The 14,665-nt window shown below is 41.2% G+C and overlaps 1 protein-coding gene across 8 annotated transcripts in view; it reads right to left on the reverse strand.

The window, feature by feature from the left end:
- Nucleotides 1–14,665, reverse strand: part of TMTC4 (transmembrane O-mannosyltransferase targeting cadherins 4) — a 70,630-nt gene that overhangs the window by 4,617 nt on the left and 51,348 nt on the right. For 7 of the 8 annotated variants that reach the window (XM_038569978.1, XM_038569977.1, XM_038569982.1 and 4 more), the window contains 5 exons: nucleotides 9,693–9,772; nucleotides 9,425–9,532; nucleotides 9,175–9,316; nucleotides 2,353–2,467; nucleotides 1,132–1,244 (listed from right to left, as the gene is read on the reverse strand). In XM_038569978.1, coding sequence (XP_038425906.1) covers nucleotides 1,132–1,244; nucleotides 2,353–2,467; nucleotides 9,175–9,316; nucleotides 9,425–9,532; nucleotides 9,693–9,772 — 558 coding nt within the window. Of the gene's footprint in view, nucleotides 1–72; nucleotides 230–1,131; nucleotides 1,245–2,352; nucleotides 2,468–9,174; nucleotides 9,317–9,424; nucleotides 9,533–9,692; nucleotides 9,773–14,665 lie in introns of those variants that run through there. The other variant, XM_038569984.1, reaches the window with a different exon arrangement.

Below are 14,665 nucleotides of genomic sequence, written 5' to 3' on the forward strand. Positions count from 1 at the left end.
AGGAAACCCATTTCTCCATTCTGCTCTATGGAGTATTGTCTACTTTATCTAGAAAAAAATCAACAAGTGAACTAGAAGCCAAATTTCAGTCATTTTATTAGGATTCTAGTTTATAGACTGTGGGATGATAGAAAGAAATCAATACAATGGTTACGTAAGTTGTATCTTGAAAATGACTGGCTGTAGCTGGTGGCTGGACACTTCTGAGCCATTAGGTTGACAAAGATGGCTGGAAAGGTCAATGGAAGGGAAAACCATAAACCTTACCTTCTTCCCCCAGCTCTACACAGGTAAACCCATAAAAAACAAAAATTAACCCCCTCAAAAAGCTTCTCTAGGGGCACCTGGGTGGCTCAGTCGTTAAGTGTCTGCCTTCAGCTCAGGTCATGATCCCGGGATCCTGAGATCAAGTCCCAAGTTGGGTTCCCTGCTCATTGGAGAGCCTGCTTCCTCCTTCCCCCACCCCCTGCTCATGCTCGTGTCTCGCGTTCTCTCTCTCTCTCTCTCCCTCCCAAATAAATAAAAATCTTTAAAAAAAGCTTCTCTGGAGCAAAATCTAGAAACGTTAATATGAAGCTATTAAACTCTCTGATATATTTTTTAAAGATTTTTATTTAAAGAAATTTATTTATTCATGAGAGACCCAGAGAAAGAGAGAGTGAGTGAGAGAGAGAGGCAGAGACACAGGCAGAGGGAGAAGCAGGCTCCACGCAGGGAGTCTGATGTGGAACTTGATCCCGGGACCCCAGGATCATGCCCTGGGCTGAAGGCAGGCGCCAAACCTCAGAGCCACCCAGCGAGATATTTCATGCACGTCTCTCATTTTTAAATATCAGAGTAGGGGCTGGGGTATCTGCTAGGAGAGCTGTCACTGTCTCTTCTGTGGTCTTCTCCTCCCCTCCCCATGTTAGAGCAACGGTAATGAACTCTGATGAGAAAAGACATGAAGTCTGACCCTGCAAATCCATTTTTTGGGCAACTTCTCTAGGAAGCAAATTGACCAAGCCACACTGGTGCCCTGCCCTTGCTCTTTTGGCCTGATTTGGAATTTAACTGGGCAGAAGTAAAATTTATGGCTTCTGTCAGATGCTGGCATTAATTGCAAGAAATCTCGGCCTGCAGTTTACACACCTTGTATTTCTGGGACTTCCCCAGCACATTTGCCAGCGAGAACATCAGAGAGTGATCGTTAGGTATTAATTCCAGTGCCTCTCTTCCAACTGCTTCAGCTTGGGCTAAATTACCTGTGAGGAAACCATAGAAAAACTTAAAAAAACATGTTAACATTCTACTGGTAGTTCATTCTGTCTCTCAAACAGTGCTTATGTGCATTGTACACAATGATTATGAATAATTCCTTAAGAAAATCAATGAAGAATGCATAACACATGTACACATACAATATATATACAACAGACATATATACAACACATACACAACACACAAACACACATGACACACAACACACACATATGCACTATACACAACACATATACATACACACAACACACACACGATAAGATCAGTTGCAAAACCACTGCAGTCCAGCACAATTCTGACATAATATATAAACAGCCTTTGATTAAATGCTATAAAAGCATATAAAACCTAGTTTTAATTTTTCCCCAGATACCAGTTATTCCTAAATGAGAAAACAAGTCTGTAGAATAAGAGTAACCATAGTAACACTTTAATAACTGAGTATTTATCATGTTGAAGTACACATTTTATACCTCCATTAGAAACAAGTGTGTATCTTTTCTCCACACTGCTTAGATGGCTCACTGGCTTGAAATTCCACCAAATTAAAACTGTCATTTCTTACCGAATACTTGGATTTTCAAAAGAAGGGGAGTAGAGTAACTTTCAGTCCACAGAGCTAAGATCCCGGCTGAGAAACCACATCAAATCTGTTAGCATTAGATCTAAAATAGGAATCCATGGCTCTCAGTGTAGGTTTGAGGGCATCTCCTTTAAAAATAGTCTGTGAACTTTAGAGCATGGACCTCGCATTTATTAACCCAAAAGCCATTATTGATCACTTTTGGGTACCTCCAGCACCTTAGATGATGGACAATGCTAGATGACAGGCTCCAGGAGAAATGAGATCCGAGCACCCGCCTTCCCCCATGGCTCAGCACTAATTCTAAGTGCACCATTTCCCCACACATACATATTTGTCAAAGGAAACTCTGTTTTCTAGAAGAATAATTTTTGTCATGTAAAATATTATCCCATGTTAATTCTTTTTAACTCATACACACTAGAGAAAGAATGTACATTTAATCTGCTGATTATCCAATGGCACTGTGGCACAGTGTCCTCTGAATTATGCAAGGTGCCTTTCTGTACCTGTGTTATCGAGGAGTATGATCATGTTGTTCCAAGCCAAACTGTGTTCTGGCTTCAGCACGGTTGCATTTCTCCACGCGTTCAGTGCATCCACATGGCGATTTAGATCTGCATACTGAAAATAAAGCACGGCCCTTAAATATCAGTATTTCAATGTCATTGCTTCCTCTAAGACATAACTAAAATCAAACCCCAAACTAAACAAAGCCTTGTGCTTACTGAGCTTCTAAGTTTTCATATTAACTCATTTGATCCTCAAATATCTCACTGAAGTAGATAACTAGCCCCATTTTACAGATGAAGCAACTGAGGCACAGAGATATTAAGTCATTTGCTCAAAGTTACACATCTAGAAATGGGAAAGAAGGATTGAGCACCAGGTAGTCTAGTTCCTGAGCCTACAGCCTCTTAACTGTAATTCATAATTTATTGATTCTAGGTGTCAAATAATATTTGAGATTCCTGGAGAGAGAAATTAAAAATCTAATCATTACTTTTTCTAGAAAGACCACATAGTTTACCTTTGATAAAGTATTATTTAAAGAGGTAAAGAAAATATTTAATGTGATTAACAGCTACATGTGTCAAATTCATCTTGTGATGGATGCTCTGGGTAGGCTCTTCCTGCCTACGTCTAAGCAACATCCAAAATGAGTGTGTTAGACATACTTTTAGTAAATTCCTTGGAATATGGAACCCCTTGGCAATTTTTAAAAAAGAGGTTTATTTTTAAGTAATCTGCACACCCAACTCAGAGCTTGAACTCACAACCCTGAGATCAAAAGTCACATGCTCTATAGACTGAGCCAGCTAGGCACCCCTGCATTGGCAATTTGAAGTCTGTTTGCCTCCTTTAGGAAGAAGAGAATTATCTGTTGCTTTCTTTTTTATTTTTTTCCCAAAGATTTTATTTATTTATTTATTCATGAGACATACAGAGAGGCAGAGACAGAGGCAGAGGGGGGAGCAGACTCTCTGTGGAGAGCCTGATGTGGGGCTCAATCCCAGGACCCTGGGATCACGACCTGAGCCAAAGGCAGACACTCAACCACTGAGCCACCCAGGTGCCCCTATCTGTTGCTTTCTTTTGAGAGGGTACGTTGTTTAACACTGATGACAACACAAAATGGTGGCTCTCACTTTGCAGTTAATAAAAGCACTCCAAGTGGGGAAGTGATAGATTTTTTTTGGCAGGTGAACTTCTTGCAGTCTTTCACTCAGTTCAAATGCCCATCTCATTTGAATGAACTTAGTTCCTTTGCCTCTGTCTGCAAAAACTAGAAATGATAACAATTCATTGGACTTGAAGGCAATTTCCTTCCTTACCGGCAAGTCTTTTTATTAGGCAACAGAAACATCCTGACTTTCTCTCTGACTCACACAGCAAACAGGTGGCATATTAGGTAAGGAAAGGAAAGGTTTAATTATGGGAGCACCTCGGTGGCTCAGTGGCCAAGTGTCAGCCTTTGGCTTAGATTGTGATCCCAGGATTCTGGGGTCGAGTCCTGCATGGATTCCCCACAGGGAGTCTGCTTCTCCCTCTGCCTATGTCTCTGCCTCTCTCTCTGTCTCTCATGAATAAATAAATAAAATCTTAAAAAAATTTTTTAAAAGAAAGGTTCAATTATGGAAACCTTATGGATATCCATTTGCTAATGATGTTGTCAGATTTTCCATGAGACTCAGAAACTCAAATCACGATATTTCACCCCATAAGTGAGGAAAAGATGTGAAAAGTTCAAAAAGTAAAATAATTTAGGGTGTTAGTTATACCAACATTTAGTTGCTTATATTTGACTTTCCACTGATTTCTTGGTCCATTCTCTCTTGCAAGTAACATGCATCTGAATCAGTTGGGACAAAATCTGTGGCGACATTCTTTCTAACACACAGGCGCAAGCCAACATAACATCATGTACACAACAACAAAATTCTTCACATATTTTATTCTTTCTTCTTATTATATATTATTACTATTTCCTGAAGAACAACAACAGACTAAATCAGGTCAAATTTACTTTACTTTTATATTGTTTCAAACTCCCCCTTCTGTAGCATCTATATTTCAGGGAAATATAGAGAAAAACAGTGATTTGGCCAGAACTACCCATGCAGAAAGCAGACAGGTAATGCACACATTATTTACATATTAGCCTCATGCCCATCCTTCTATACTTTGCAAAATGCATGTCTCAGGGTCTTTTGCCACTTTGCTCCTTGCTAGCTTTCTGCCACAGGAGTCACAGATGACATCAGATGGTTGGAAGAGATATCCTTTCCCTCACTCTCACACTGTCCCTTCTTTCCCTTCGTTAAATAACGAATGCGTAACATAGCGCATCTGAAGGAGCTATGTCCCCCTCACCCCAACTTCACAGTTCCAGGCTGGAAGCAGTGGTCCTCCTTCATGATATCAGCTCCTGGGATTACAGGGGCTCCCTTCTCTGAGCCCTTATGTTTTGGTGGCACCACTTCCTCCTGTTTGTTTCCTACAGGGTTTCCTTATACTCTCAGAGTTAACATCGTGGCTAGACATTGTGAGAAGGCTAGAAGAGCAGAAATGGAAGGAGTTCCCTAAGTTAAAATACTTAGCATAGGGGCACCTGGATGACTCAGTTGGAAAACATGCAGCTCCTGATCTTGAGATTGTGAGTTTGAGCCCCACATTGGGTGTAGAGATTACTTAAATAAACAAACAAACTAAATAAATAAAATAAAAATAAGATACAATACTTAGCACAGTTTCTGTTTTCCTGAATGGTTCCTGATTGATACAATCAGTCCTTGCATAATGAATCACCTCTAATAATATTTCCAGTCACTATTACTGAAATTCTCTAATAGTAACATGTCCCAAATAAGCCACTTTTTCTCAATTTTCTATTTTACAAGGAAACTGCATTACATCTCCTTCTCATTCAGTGCAGAAATCAAAGCATGTTTCTGCCTCTTGTTACTAAAGAGTGACTAAGGAGGATTTTTAAAAAGAAAATTTTAAGTTATTAGGTTCATCTTATTCATCAATATATAAATGTGTTGGTTGAGCTGTTAAAGATTAAGCTCTTAATGCTTTTAAGCTGTCAAGCAGGCAAAAGCTGGATAATTAAACAACAATGGAGAGCAAAATCTTTAAATAAGCAAGAACAGTTGGCAGAAGGGAACACAGGAAGATCATTTCACAGTAGCATAATTAGTAAACAATATACAGAGAGAGTGGTACCAGGTCTAATATACTTAATACTACAGATGATATTCTACATGAAAGTGGAAAGGACTTTCCAAGGACTAAAGCCCATGGATAAAATCCTGACTTTTATATTCTGTTTCCCTTTCTTAGGACCTGTTAGAGGGCGTATTTAGCATAAATTCTCTATTTTCCAAACCCCACAGAATTGCAGTGACAGGCCGTTACTAGGGGAAGGAAACAGACTGCCAAGCATTAGAGCCTTAAGTGTGACCTAGAAGACTGAGGCAGATACACTCACTTTGCAAACAATAACCTAGAAAGCTACCTCCGAAACAGAAGAAAAAAAATGAAAGAACTCATATGGATATCAAATATAATGTCATGCAAGTCCTAGTGTAATAGGCATAGTCAATAGAAACAGTAATCCCTGCAAGTGTTCAGATAATACCCAACCTGCTCCCATCCCTCATTCTTACTTCATTGACTTTGGAAGGATCCACCCTGCCTTGCATGTGGTTGAAGTTTTTGGTCTCTACTTGTATCACTGTGGTGAAGTTTTACTGTCTCCCTACCCTCTGCCCCAGAGAGAACAATGTACAGGATCAAAATATGCCATCCCAAATATACTGGTCCGACATAAGGATTATTGCATTAAAGACATTTGAGATTCCACAAATGCAGAAAGAAGCCTTCATGGAGCTTCCCTTATCTGACTAAAAGCAGAAACAGAGACATAAGGGTTGTCATATGCCCCCTTCTCCTGGGGGCATTTTATGGCCATGAAGAAGGACCCACACAAACCTTAGTTTCCATATGTATTTACCTTCTGACAGTTTGCCACCCTTGGAAACCTAAAATCTCTTCCTTTCTCTTGTCACTTATCTACAAATGTATTGTTCTTTGTTAAGATGCTATAGAAGCCCACGTTCTAACCACCTCTTTGAGTTACTCATCACTGTTTTTCCCATGTGTATGCACAATGTATGTGTTAAAAAATTGTTTTTTTTTTCTCTTGTTAATCTGTCTGTAGTCAGTCTAATTTGCAGGGCCCCAAAGGAAGAACATAAGAGGGTAGAGGAAAGTTTTTATTGTCCTTCAACAGCTTCTCACTAGAATAATTTCAGCTTTCCTCAAATCTTAGGTTTCACAGAGAAAACTATTTCAACATCAATGTATGTAACTAGATCGTAAAGCACAGAATTTTAAAATGTAAAAGGAAAATAGAAATGTGGGAAAGGTTGAAAGGCTCTGAAGAAAGTTATGTGGGACAACAGGAATCACCTGCCATCAGTTTTCCTTGTTTAAACACCTTGCTGTTGCATGGATTCAGTCACATTACTGCCACCTTCCTCTGAGCACAGGAAGAAACAATTCCTCTTTTCCACACTAGAGCATCTATATAGAGATGGTATCTTCCCAGGGTATATCCTAACTGAAACATGTTTTTTATTCTTTGAATAATAAACACACAAGCCACTTCAACTTCACTTTAAAATGTATAACACGTACAGTACCTGTCCATTTAAAGTGACATATACATAGTGGGAGAGGTAAAACTTCACCATCATTAGCCACACGTTCCTACCACTTAGTTTCCTCCCTTCATAAAATTCTGCCTCCATGACACCCACAATCATGGCTACCCAATCCATAAACAGCAGTTTAGACCACATACATTCCCATCATGCTAAGAACTGAACCCTGGATTTTCAATAATCTTCAAGCAATTCATGATTTCCAAGTTGCCCTCCCCAAACAGTCTCTTCTGCTCTAAGCTGGTTGGTCTGTCTTCTCAGGGCTCAGATAGATCTTCCCAAATATAGGGCCAACAATGGTATTGGAATGACTGGAGAATTTTGTTGGTTTGCTTTGTAAATGTGGATCATCCATGGAGCCTCTGATTCCATAAATCTGAGATGGGGTAGAAGGACTTAGTATTCAACCAGTTTTAGAAACCACTGGTTTTGCTAACACAAGGACTCCATGAAACCAAGAAGTTTCAGGACCCTTAAAGTGAGGATAAATAGGTATCTCTTTAAAACAACTTTGATGTAATCCTACCTGTGAGGCAAGTCTGGATGAAATCTGGAAAATTATGTCTAAATTTCTTTTCTTTCTTTTAAAAAGATCTTATTTATTTGACAGAGAGAGCAGAGCATGTGCACACGTGAACACACAGGTAGGTGGAGCAGGAGGCAGATGAAGAGGGAGAAGCAGGCTCCCTGCTGAGCAGAGAGCCAGACATGGGGCTTGATCCCAGGACCCTGGGATCATGATCTGAGCTGAAGGCAGATGATAAACTGACTGAACCACCCAGCCACCCCTCTAAACTTCTTTTAAAAGTTATATCATTATATATGTATTCCAGTTTGGCTAAAATGAGCAAACCCTTTTTCCCTTAACAATTTCATTTAATCGGGCAGCCCCGGTGGCGCAGCGGTTTGGCGCCGCCTGCAGCCCGGGGTGTGATCCTGGAGACCCCGGATCGAGTCCCGCTTCGGGCTCCCTGCATGGAGCCTGCTTCTCCCTCTGCCTGTGTCTCTGCCTCTCTCTCTGTGTCTATGAATAAATAAATAAAATCTTAAAAAAAATTTTCATTTAATCAAACTGAATATATTAGAAACATATGCATTTAGTTTCTTAAAATAAAATTAAAGGCTTAACTGAAGGGAGAATATAATCATTCTTATTTAAGGAATTTTGCTGTTTGTGGGTCTTTTTTCTCCAGCCTTACAGAGATATAATTGGCATAGAACCTACATAAATTTAAAGTGTACAACGTAATGATGTGATAAATGTGTATATTGTGAAATGATCACCACAATAAGGCTAGTTATACTACCTCCATCACCTCACATCATTGTGTGTATGGTTCTTCATTAAGAAAATCCAGAGCTCAAAGGATTAAGCTGTGCATCCTCATGGAGGTTTTTCAGAAGCAATAACTGGATCCACATCATTTACCAATGCATGTTTTCAGATTTTAGGATTACTGAACTTATCGTTTTAGCTATTGTTGTAATATTTATTTGAATAAAGAAATAAAGTATAAGAAAAGACAATCAGGAGGAATCAGATCTTTAGCAGTAACTAAAAAAAGGAAGTCATTATGGAATACATTCTTTCCTGTTTCCTTTGGAGAATCTGGAGGCCCTTTCAAATAAATCCCCCTGAGCTTTCTTTTACAGGAAGAACAGTTAGTATGAATGTCTAGGGATGTGGGGAGCTGTCCTTGGAAGAAGGAGAAGATGGAAACTCAGAAACCACATTATGGGTTTGTTTTTTTAATCTCTGCTTTTATTCATGTTTTAAAAACAAAGAAACTGATGTTTATCAGGAAGTGACCCTCAGAGTACTGTTTTATAGGGCACAAGGGACCTGAAAAAATTCTAATTTATTCCTTGGTGTAACCTGTTGCCTTTCAGATAACTTAAATTTGGCTAAGTCAAGCTGAATTGCTCTCTAATTAGAGCTTAAGAAGTTACAGACTAGGAAATCAAATAGTTACCTTCAAGTGATAAGCATATCACTTTATAAGATGTAGGGTGCTAGCATTGAATGTTGCTTCTATCATTTTATTATAAAAAGGAAAAACCAAGCCTTTCTTCTGCAGCCATAGGACACCTAACACTTACCAGACGCCCAAGGTTGTAGTAACAATCTGGGTACTTCCTTCTGTGTTTGATTGCCGTCCGGTAACTCTGCTCGGCGGCTTCAAACCGTTTCAGGCTGTTCTGAACTATGCCTAAATTCATCCATGCGGCGGCAAAGTCTGGTCTAGAAGAGCATTTTTTAATGAAAAGAGAAAGAAAAGAAAGGCTTAGACCCCAGAATGCAGGAGTCCATCTCTTTGTCGTTAGCGTAATTATAAAAACCAATGCTTACTGTATTTGTACAGCCAAAGAGAGCAGCTCTTCCGCTTCCTGCAGCTCATTCCTTTCTTTTAAGATGTTTCCAAGATTATTCATGGCATGAACGTACTTAGGATTTAATCTGAAAGCAGAGAGAGAAACCGAGCTGTCTGTAAATGCTCAGTAGTTAGTCTTCACTAAATTGTCAGGAATTGGCAAAGAAATTTAAAGTTGGGGTCTTTTTAAATCCTAGACAGTTAAAACAAGACATGGGTATAAATGAGACAAGTAGCTTGCAGTACCTCACAGCTTCCCGGTAATATCTGATGGCGGCTGTTTGATTGCCCTTGTCAGCCAGGTTCTTGCCAACATTGTAGTGAACCTGAAAATACAGATAAAAACTTGGCCATCAGCTGATAGGCTTCTTTGTTCAGAGCAGGGATACCTATTATGGCTTCTAACTGAAAAGAAAAACTAAAGGTTAAAAAAAAAAAACCACAAAAAATCAACAAAATCCCACCAGAGCTTTGGCTAAAACCCTACAGAGGGCAGGCCACCCTGTATAAAAAGAAAAAAGAAGGACAGGGTGCAACAAGCAGATGATATCACTCAGATAGGACAGAAGGATATTTAACTTAAGAAAACTCAAAAATTACAAAGCAGGGCTGGTCTTACTGCTAAACCCTCAGTCCCCCTCCTCCCAGATGCCCATCATCCTCCATGAGGGCTGAGATGCAAAATCCAACCACACAGGGCTGTGAGAGGAAAAAACAAGGATTCTGCATTTTAACTACAGCCCTTTCTTGTAGGACACCTTTCTTCTGTAGCATTGCAAACATCCTAGTTTATGCTAATGAAATTCTAACACCCTTGTTCCTTCAGGTGATGCCTGTGGTGACTGCCCAGGCACTTCTGGCAATTAGAGACACAGGGGCGAGCAAACCCATCAGATCCCTGCCTCTTGGAGCCCCAGCTGTGGGTGAAATGACCCTCCTGGAAGGTGTGTCACTAGAAGGCACCTGGGGCTATGGAGGAAGGGGAGTTCCCAGGGTGGCACCTGGTCTGGGCGGGAGAAGGCTGTCTTGTCACAGGGCCCTCCCTCCAGTGGAGATCTGCAGGGGGTCACCAGGTGAGGGGCTGGAATGAGTGTGCAGGGCAGAGCAGGCAATGGGCAGGGAGGAAGCCAGTGTGTTCAGTTGGGTAATTACAAGAAGCCCAGTGTCGCTGGAGTGCAGAGGGCAAGGGAGAGCAGGCAGGAGGGCATGGGGGAATAGGCTGCACAGGGAACCCCAAGCAGTGATGGGTCTGGTTTAGTCTTTGCCCAGAAGCAGTAAAAGACCAGCACAGGGTCTGTAGGTGTGTGAGTTTCTGAGGGCTGCCAAACAAAATACCAAAATCTGGGGCCTGGGGATGCTAAGACAACAGACGTGTATTCCCTCATCATTCTGGAGGCAGATTAGTGGCAGCAAGGTTGATTTCTACTAGAGGCTCTAAGGGAAAAGGTATTCCGTCCTCTCCTGGCTTCTAAGGATCGCTGGCAATCCTTGGTGTGCCTTGGCTAGCAGCTGTGTCGCTCCAATCTCTGCCTGTCTTCACGCGGTCTTCTCCTTGTGTGTCTGTGTTTCTTTATAAGGATACCAGTCATTTGGATTAAGGGCCCACCCTGTACCACTAAGAACTCATCCTACATCTTGATGACACCTGCCAAGGCCCCCATTCATAGGTACCAGGCGTAAGATTTGAACATCTCTTTTTTTCGGGGGGCACAATTCAACCCATAACCACAGCCAGGTGTAGGAGGGTGGCAGGTCATAATCAGAGTTAGGTTTATAACAAATCAGTCATGCTGTGGGAGACACGTGAGTGGGGAAGCAGCAGGTAGCAGGGGTCCAGGGAGAGCCCAAGGAAGCAGGCCCAGGGAAGGGAGGACAGCTGATTGAACAGGGTGGTGGTGAAAGAGCAGAGGAATTTCAAGAACACTGTGGGAGCAAAGGGCAGAGAAACTGGTGATGGATTAAGAAGAGTGGGGAAAGCATGTAAAGAATGAACTCGAGGTTTCTAACTTGCACAACCTGAATGATATGATGGCTTTGCAGGGAGATAGGAGAGGTGGCTAGGCTTGCTTGGGGGGATAGGAATCAGGCTGATTTTGAAATCCCTGGAGAACTCAAGTAGAGAGACCAAGGTGGCCACCTGAGCTCAGGAGAGGAGCAGGCTGGGGACACCAATGTGGCAGGGAGGCTGAGGTGGTACAGCCACAGGTCCTGTGATCATGTGGAGCAAGCCAGCCAGGAGAGGAAGAGATCCCATAAGACTTTCCTGTTTCAACCTCTCTAATCAAACTGCGAACTGGGGATAATATAGCAACAGCAGGAGAATGAAGTGATGAAATGTTCTAGAACTAGAGAGAAGTGTGGGTCCCACTACATCATGACACTCTACATGTCACTGACTATGTTCTCTTTGAAATGGCTAATTTAAAAAGGTATTTAATAGTGACCATCTTATTCTAAAAAACACATGGGAAGTTTTTTAAAAAAAATTTTAACTAAAATTAATTTTAAATAAACATAACTTTAAGGTTACCATCTTTTTAAAAAATTTTTAATTAAAATTAGTTAATTTAAAATAAACATAACTTTAAGGTTACCATCTTAACCACTAGAAAGAATGTAGTTTTATTTGAGTGTAGTTAGCACACAATGTTTCATTAGTTTTGGGTGTATAGTTCAGTAGGGTTGAGTGCATTCCCACTATTGTGCAACCTATCTCCAGAACTCTCCTCATCTTGCATATTTGAAAGTCTGCACCCATTACACAGTTAACTCTGTTTCCCCCTCTCCCTAGCACCTGGCAGCCACCATTCTACTTTGTTTCTATGAATTTGACTATGCTAGATAACTTCCAGAAGTGTAAGCATACAGTATTTGTCTTTTTGTGACTGGCTTGTTTCACCTAGCGTAATGTCCTCAAGATTCATTTACATTGTAGTAGGTGCCAGAATTTCCTTCCTTTTCAAGGCTGAGTAATATCCCATTGCATGCACATACTACATTTTGTTCATCCATTCATCTGCTGACAGACAGACCCTTGGGTTGCTTCTACCTTTTGGCTACTGTGAACTATGCTGCTAAAAACATGTGTGTTCATACATCTCTTTGAGATCCTACTTTCCTTTTGGGTATCTACGCAGGAGTGGAACTGCTGGATCATATGGTTAATTATATTTTTAATTTTTTGAAGAACTAAAATGGTCAACTTTATGAGAATTTTGCCTCAATGTAAAGGAAGGGAGAATAAGGAGATAATTTTTAAATGATTGAAGAGGGTGGTAAAGTTAACTAGAAGAAACTGGACTCAGAGTTGCAAAGCTACCAGAAATTCTCAGGTCAGCTTAACTTGAGGGCCCCCGGGAGGCCAACCGATGGGCATTTTTCTCAACTGTACATGGGCTCAGAACTAATTACAAGGAAAGGGGCTGGGACCCAAAATAATGCTGGGGCAGCAGAATCACAGACTCACAAGGACTATTGTCAGAAGTATTTATGGACACTCCTCTTAGAGGCTTATGATGCATAGGCCAATAGCAATCTCAGACGAGATGATGCCAGAGAAATTCATTCAAATCAGATGTGTTCAGTGTGGCTCATGACAACAGTAATTCTGGAAGCTGGCACATACTGAGGGTTACCACAAGCCCGGTGCCAGGCTGGCACCATATACATATGTGATTTCTCTGCATGGCAGCCCTGCCACATGGCTATCCTTCTGAGTTGGGGACTGCTGTGGCATCATCAAGCATCTCACCCAAGGGATGTGGTGCTGAGTCTGAAGCCAGGCTCCCAAACCTGTGCTTTTCTCACTATATCACACCTATCTATGAGGGCACTGGGTGAGGATGGGGCCAGCTGCTTGAAATGATTTCTTGACCCACTCATTCATGCCATCTGTTATTTTTCTTAAAGTAAATCATGTTTCTTGTTGCATGTTAACAGCTGAATTGTATCCCACTCCCACCTTATATTCGCCTGCTGAAGTCCCGACCCCCAGTACCTCAGAATGTGACTGTGTTTGGAGACAAGACTTTTAAAGAGAAAATTAAGTTAACCTGAGGCCATTGGGGTGGCCTTGATCCAATCTGACCTTTGTCCTTGTAAGAAGAAGAGATCGGGACACAGAGGACACATAGAGGACAGACCGCATGAGGACATCAAGAGAGTAGAGGCCTCAGGAAAAAACAACCCTGCCAACACCTTGATCTTGGACTTCTGGCCTCCAGAACTGTGAGAAAATAAATGTCTCTTATTTAAACCGCCAATTAATATATCATGAAATACGGTAATGGTTTAAGCGCATTTCAAGTAGCATCACATTGAATATTTCAAAAACCCTTCTGGAAATATAACCACATCCTTCCGTATCAATCTTAATCTACAGTTACAGCTTGTCTTCAAAAATAGTAGTATTTCTGGAAAGGTATGGAACAGTGCGATGTTCTTTTAAGCACATACATACCAGGGATTCGTTTTTTAACTGCCAATTTTAAAGCCTATACGTTTACTTTTATCTAACCCAACAAAAGGAATCACAAGCAGGGAAGTCACAGGTGATAGAAATGTACAGGACTGCACAGCATATGGTATAATTTAAGCTTCTCGACCCATATTATTGTCCATTCATAGGTATTAGTGTCTTCAAATTGTAGCTAATGCTATGGCTGTAGCACATGCTTTGAAAAGTGGGCTCTAGATGGTTTCACCTTATGCCTGCCCTGGCCCCAGCCTCGATGTGCTACCTCACCTCCCATCCCATGCACAAAGCAGCCAAATCTGGAGAATCCAACCGGTGAGCAATGTGGGTGTGTGGTCCCTAGAATACAAATTCAGCTTCTACTCAGACTTTCACAGGACTCTGGCCCATTCTGCCCCTGGGCTCCTCTGCTTTTCTTTGTTATGGGCAAATTCTGTTTTCTCAATAAAAAGCTCAGACAAAGAGTTCAACTGCCCTCTGCAGTACACATGGTGTTCTGTTAGGCACCCAGAATGACAGCAGCCAGGAGATCAGGGGAGAAAGATGGAGTGCTCTGGAAATTCAGACTCTAGTTATTTCCATGGAACTACTTAAAAATCTGACACAGACCTAGAAGGCAAGCTGTCCATAATTAAGAATTGATATAAACAGGCTGGCCCAGAAGCCAGCCTCATCCTATGGGTTACATGGAGGGAAGTATCTATATGGAAAACAGCTGTCTAGATAACCCATTGTAAAAGGATAA

The sequence above is a fragment of the Canis lupus genome, chromosome 22 (assembly GCF_011100685.1).
Source record: "Canis lupus familiaris isolate Mischka breed German Shepherd chromosome 22, alternate assembly UU_Cfam_GSD_1.0, whole genome shotgun sequence".
NCBI classification, from domain to species: domain Eukaryota; kingdom Metazoa; phylum Chordata; class Mammalia; order Carnivora; family Canidae; genus Canis; species Canis lupus.